At 46.2% G+C, this 6,795-nt stretch overlaps 1 protein-coding gene across 2 annotated transcripts; it reads left to right on the forward strand.

Annotated features, from left to right (window-relative positions):
• Positions 1-6: 6 nt before the first annotated feature.
• Positions 7-6,045, forward strand: LOC139772481 (uncharacterized). Of its 2 annotated transcripts, none has more exons than XM_071706210.1 (2): positions 7-5,706; positions 5,906-6,045. In XM_071706210.1, the coding sequence occupies exons 1-2, from the start codon at positions 787-789 to the stop codon at positions 5,915-5,917; spliced, it is 4,932 nt and encodes a 1,643-aa protein (XP_071562311.1). In that variant the 5' UTR covers positions 7-786; the 3' UTR covers positions 5,918-6,045. The 2 variants fall into 2 exon arrangements, with proteins under 2 accessions (XP_071562311.1, XP_071562312.1); XM_071706211.1 differs by lacking the exon at positions 5,906-6,045 and having other exon boundaries at positions 7-4,101; positions 5,439-5,611.
• Positions 6,046-6,795: the final 750 nt, after the last annotated feature.

Raw genomic sequence — 6,795 nt, forward strand, 5'->3', positions numbered from 1 at the left:
ATGTATGTATTTAATTTCCATTTGTAACGGTTGATGCCGCACGGCCGAATCACGCGCGGGCCTCGTGTGCGAATTGTAGAACCGGGGGTAACCGACGAATCCGCGGTCCGCGAGACCGCGGCACAGGCAGTCGCTCTAACGAATTATTCTGACATGGTCGCATGAGTCCGTCGCGTAACAGTTACCCGCCGATCATTTGAGAGCTCATCTAGTCACTATAATAATTATCGTATTCTCTTGTCGATGGATTTAACTTTGACGCGGAGTGCCTCCGAGAAATTATTGTATTCGATACTCTAACTATTTCCATGCGAACATTATATAATTTGACGAGTGCTCGCCATTTCACGGCAAGCGTGACCGGTGCGCATCGCGCCCAATGGTGTACTTCTAAGTTTGAATAAATCTATTTACCAGCATTTTGCATTGTACCTTTCTATCGTACAAAATGGTCCTTCGAGCCGGATTAGGGTGCACGTTTCGGAGCACGCGGTTGCGATAAACGAGGAATCGCCGGTCTTGACGCGCGCCGGAGTAGCAAGAGTGTCTCAGAAAACGAGTGAATGTTAGTGCGTGCAAGGAATTGACTGTAAAGTCAAGAAACTTTCGAGAACATTCGAGTGACAATCGTTAGCGAGAGGCATTCGGCCGATCTCGCTGAGCTCGGAGTGTCAGCCCGTGTTCACGTGATCGTGCTTCCATCGATTCTTCTTCCTCTCTTCCTGGGTTTCGTCGAGAAAAAGGGACAAGTTTCGCATAGTGAATCGTGCATATAGAACGAAGAAAATGAATGTCGAAAGTCTTCGGAAACAGAGGAGCGGGCTAAAGGGGAAATTGACGAGCATAAGAAACTTCATCGCTAAAGCTGAGAAGGATGTGGAGAACGTTCTACCGGGCGAGATTACGGCGCGTTTCCATGCGGTGGAAGACATTTATTCGAGATTCCAGGCTGTGGCACAGAACCTTCTATCATTGTTGCCCGAGGAGGAATACCAACAAAGAGATGAAGTGGAGGAAAGCGAGTTCGACGAGCGATATTATTCGGCAAAGGCAGCTTTACAGCAGTTAGCGGAAAGAATCAAACCGCCGTCCACAAGCTCTTCAGCAAACACAGCGAATTCGAGCAATGATACAGGCGTGATGCAGGTTCTGGAGCAGCAGACAATTTTGATTCAAAAATTGACCGAGCGATCGGTTGAAAGCAGCGACGGTGGTGCGTTGGCACGGATAGTAGAACAACAAAATCAATTGCTAGAAAGATTAAGCGTGCGGTCTAACACGCCCGCACGTGAATCTCACGTAAAATTGCCGATGATCACGTTGCCATCATTCGACGGAACCATGGAGGAATGGAAGCGATACTCAGATACATTCAAAACATTGATACACGACAGCGACCTGACTGGGGTACAGAAGCATCAATATTTGGTTGGTTCGTTGAGCGGACAAGCCGCAAAAATAATCGAATCGATAGACATTTCCGAGAATAATTACGCCATCGCTTGGGACTTGTTGAAGAAGAGATACGATGACGAGCGAGGCATTCGAAAGCGGCATATACAGTGTTTGTTCGATCTACCACTGGTGAGACGAGAATCAGCCAGTGCAATTCAAGATTTGGTAGATCACGTTCAGAAACATTTGCGAGTGTTACAAGCAATGGGACTTCCTACTGAGTCATGGGGAGACCTCATTATTTATTTGATTGAGAAAAATTTGGACAACGCGACGAGAAGACGTTGGGAGGAGCACATCGAGCGGGAAGACGATGTGACGACAAGCACAATGATCGATTTTTTGCAACGGCAATGTCAGCTGTTGCGGCGAGCGGCTTCGGACGGCGAGATCGTCAACAGGGACGACCTTCGCGCGAGGGACGGAACGAGCAGACAGCGATCGTTAGATTCGAAAGTACAAGGCAGGACGACGCTGTCAACAACCACACAGGAGCGACGGTGTTACGTGTGCCAAGGACAGCATTCCATTTATGCGTGCAAACAGTTTCTGGGCTTGTCCGTGGAGGACAGAATCCGGGAGGCCAGGCGATTGAAACTTTGTCTCAATTGTCTTGGAAATAATCATTTTTCTAGAGATTGCAGGTCCGGTTCATGTCGAGAATGTGGCGAGCGACATAACACGTTGTGCCATATTGTGAAGCGGACATCCTGTTCGTCGACGGATTCGGCACGGGGTTCGGAGGACTGTTCGAGAGGGTCATCTGGGATCACGCTGTGCGCCGTGGCGGACGGCGAGATAGGAGCATCAACCAACAACAACGAGTCAGCAGGAAACATGTCGGTACAACACGCTCGAGGCGAGCGTAAGCAAGTACTTATGTCAACGGCTGTTGTAAATGTTCAATCAAATAATAACGAGAATTTTTTGCGGGTATTGTTGGACAGTGCGAGCGAAGTAAATTTCATTACGTTAGCGGCGTGTAACAGATTGAACATAAAATTAGAAAGCGTATGCGAATCCATAAACGGTTTAAATAACATGAACTGCGCGATAGATTACGGTTGTCAAATTTCGATGAAATCGCGAACTTCCGGGTTCGAGTTGAGTCTTTGTTGTTTGGTGGTCCCGAAAATAACAAAAAAGTTGCCTTCGTTTTCCATCAATATATCAAAATTGCCTATCCCAGAGAACTTAAAGTTAGCAGACCCGTTGTTTTGCAATCCGGGTCATATTGACGCGCTCATAGGCGGAGAATTCTTCCTTCAATTATTGGAAGCCGGCAAGATTGAACTCGGTGAAAGTTTACCGGTATTGCAAAACACTAAATTCGGTTGGGTTGTGTCGGGTCCAATACCACAACATTTGATCACGCGTCGTACGACCAGCCGCCAACTTTCTAATAATCACGTGTGTTTGATCACGCAGCAAATATCAATAGACGATACGTTGCGAAAATTCTGGGAATTAGAAGAATACGCTAATAACAATCCAAGGTTATCGAAGGAAGAACAGTGCTGCGAAAATCATTTCATAAACACTACAACGCGAGACGTGTCCGGGCGGTTTGTCGTCCGACTACCTTTCCGTGAAAACAGGACTCAGCTCGGACAATCGAGAGACATCGCGATGAAGCGTTTACTTTGTTTAGAACGGAAATTTCAACGGGAACCGGAATTATACAAATTGTATTCCGAATTTATGCGAGAATATATCGACTTGAATCACATGTCTAAGGTCACCGGGGACGCTCGAATACCGAATCCGGTCTATTTGCCGCACCATGGCGTTCTTCGGGAATCAAGCACAACAACTAAGCTGCGAGTGGTATTCAACGCGTCCTCGAAGACCACTTCGGGTATTTCATTGAACGATGCGTTGATGACGGGACCTAATTTACAAGATAGCATAATCAACATAATGTTGCGATTCCGTTTGCGCGCCGTTGCGATCACGGCTGATTTACAAAAGATGTATCGTCAGGTTTTAGTACACGAGGATGACCGCGATTATCAGAGAATTCTATGGCGTTTTTCCCCAAATGATTCGGTAGAGGAATATTGGCTAAATACCGTGACTTATGGTCAAACTAGCGCTTCGCATTTAGCCATTAGTTCCGTGCAACAGCAGGCGAAAGACGGGGCTACCCGGTTTGAAATGGCGTCGCGAGTTCTACTGGAGGATTCTTATGTTGACGATATTATTACAGGAGCTGATAGCGAGCCTGAAGCTATTAAACTAGTCTCACAATTGGAGAATTTGTTACGCGAGGGGGGTTTCGAGACTCACAAATGGCGCTCAAATCGTGAGGGAATTGTACCTGAGCTGCATGCCGTCGATCGAGTCGAGGAGTCGTCGGTGTTGGAGATTGACGCGAGCGCCGTAAAGACATTGGGATTGGGTTGGCATCCCAAATCAGACATGTTTCAATTTTCTATCGAGCCTATAACGAGTTCAGTTAAAACTAAGCGTGAGGTTCTGTCAACAATTTCTAGATTGTTTGATCCACTCGGATTGATCGGTCCCATTTTGACTCGAGCTAAATTGATTATGCAGAGCACCTGGTTAGCGAATTTAGGTTGGGATGAGCCGCTGACGGAGGATCTACGTCAGGCATGGGAGGCTTATACAGAGGATTTACGAGAGGTTAGTACGATACAGGTACCTCGTAGAGTAATTCGAGGCTCTAATGTGGTGCGCTTCATCCTACATGCATTTTGCGACGCTTCTTTGAAGGCCTATGGGGCTTGTATTTACTTGCAAACCATTGACGCAGATAATAATTCCAATTGCTTCTTACTTTGTTCAAAGGCACGAGTTGCGCCCGTTAAATGTAAAACTATCACGCTGCCTAGGCTCGAGCTATGCGGTGCTGTGGTACTAGTAAATTTGGTGCTAAGTATTAGAGGGGCACTCGGGATAACGTTCGATGAGGAGCATGCATGGACCGATTCTGAGATAGTACGGGCATGGATTGCCGGCGATCCATCCCGCCAAAAATTGTTCGTATCAAATCGCATAGCCGAAATTCAATCTATTCTTCCATCGAGACACTGGCATCATGTCGACGGAATTGAGAACCCTGCCGATTTGATTTCGAGGGGTACAAGTTTAAAAAATTTGAAGCAGAGCAAAATCTGGTGGGAGGGGCCCGATTGGTTGTCGCGTTTCGGCGAGTATGAACAGCGTAAGTTGAAATCGCCGAGGCTTACCGAGGAAGACAAGAAATTGATTCGGGCGGAGCAGGCTTCGAGTACGCGAGTTTTTGCAAACGTTAGCAATTCGAATGACGTTAGAGAGTTCTTGTTAAATAACTATTCTTCGCTGTCGAGGATCGAACGTATTTTGGCGTGGATTGTTCGATTTGTTTTTAATGTTAGAATGAATCGCGACAATCGTAAGTTCGGATTTCTGTCAATAGACGAAATTCGCCGCGCGCGTCAGTTGTTGATTATGGCAGTGCAGAGGGTTCATTTTTGCGAGGAAACTTCGAATCTATTGTCGGGAAGACAAATTCATTCTAATAGCAAACTATTGTCGCTTCATCCATTCATGGATGAGACAGGACTTCTCAGGGTGGGCGGCAGAATTCAGAATTCGCAAGTGTCCTTTGGGAAAAAACATCCGATTATTTTGCCATCCGATAGCAAATTTACGCGGTTGTTGTTCGACAGAGAGCATCGTAGACTATTGCATGTAGGTCCACAGGCATTATTATATTCTATTCGAGAAATATATTGGCCGCTCAAAGGGAAAATCATCGCCAGAAAAATCACACATGATTGCATAACGTGTTTCCGCAACAAGCCGAAACCATTATTGCAAATCATGGGTCAATTACCCGCAGATCGAGTCACTCCGACTCGTCCATTTTTCGTAATCGGCGTAGATTTTGCCGGACCTATCACTACATTAGTTAATCGAGGCCGCGGAAGAAAAACCAATAAATCTTATATATCGTTGTTTATTTGTTTCTCAACTAGGGCCGTCCATCTCGAGGCGGTTAGTGATCTTAGCACCGCTTCCTTTCTGGCAGCGCTCAGACGCTTTGTGGGACGTCGAGGTTGCCCACAGCGCATTTATAGCGACAATGCGACTAATTTTGTAGGATCCAAAAATGAGCTTCACGAAATGTATCGTTTGCTCGATAGGGAGAAGCAAGACGTAACTGAATTCTGTATTTCACACAACATCGAATGGAAGTTTATCCCGCCATCCTCGCCTCACATGGGGGGATTGTGGGAGGCTGGGGTAAAGTCATGTAAATTTCACTTAAAACGCGTTATCGGAGAGAGTCTCCTGACATTTGAGGAATTGGCTACTGTGTTGATACAGATTGAAGCATGTCTGAATTCGCGTCCGATTTGCCAGCTGCCGTCTTCGGCGGCGGATCTGCAACCACTAACCCCGGGACATTTTGTAACGGGTGATTCATTGATCGCTCTTCCAGATGCTGATGTAACAGACATTCCTTTAAATCGACTCGATCGCTGGCAAGCAGTTCAGAGAATCGCGCAAGATTTTTGGAAGCGATGGAGCCGCGAATATTTGACGTCACTGCAAGGCAGATCGAAATGGACGTCAGAACGAGATAACTTAACTGTTGACGATGTCGTCTTGATACAAGACAACAATGCGCCGCCTTTAAAGTGGAAATTGGGAAGGGTGACCAAGACTCATGAAGGTACTGACGAAAGGGTGCGCGTTGTGACCCTTAAAACTGCGAGCGGAATTTGTAAGCGAAGTATAAATAAGTTGTGTAAGCTCCCGCTAACCGATGCGTTACTTCCGATATCTAGACTCTAGTATTAAGATTAATAATTGTTATTAATGGTGGGCGGTATATGTATGTATTTAATTTCCATTTGTAACGGTTGATGCCGCACGGCCGAATCACGCGCGGGCCTCGTGTGCGAATTGTAGAACCGGGGGTAACCGACGAATCCGCGGTCCGCGAGACCGCGGCACAGGCAGTCGCTCTAACGAATTATTCTGACATGGTCGCATGAGTCCGTCGCGTAACAGTTACCCGCCGATCATTTGAGAGCTCATCTAGTCACTATAATAATTATCGTATTCTCTTGTCGATGGATTTAACTTTGACGCGGAGTGCCTCCGAGAAATTATTGTATTCGATACTCTAACTATTTCCATGCGAACATTATATAATTTGACGAGTGCTCGCCATTTCACGGCAAGCGTGACCGGTGCGCATCGCGCCCAATGGTGTACTTCTAAGTTTGAATAAATCTATTTACCAGCATTTTGCATTGTACCTTTCTATCGTACAGATTTTTTGAAAAATAATTTCATCCTCGTCGATCGATTGTTTGCTATTGT

This window comes from Temnothorax nylanderi, unplaced genomic scaffold (genome assembly GCF_030848795.1).
Source record: "Temnothorax nylanderi isolate EJ_2023f unplaced genomic scaffold, tnyl_v1.0 TNYL_tig0050_pilon, whole genome shotgun sequence".
In the NCBI taxonomy this organism is placed as follows: domain Eukaryota; kingdom Metazoa; phylum Arthropoda; class Insecta; order Hymenoptera; family Formicidae; genus Temnothorax; species Temnothorax nylanderi.

Coding starts and splice junctions, on each gene's coding strand:
- LOC139772481 (XM_071706210.1), top strand. CDS start 787: ATGAATGTCGAAAGTCTTCGGAAACAGAGGAGCGGGCTAAAGGGGAAA.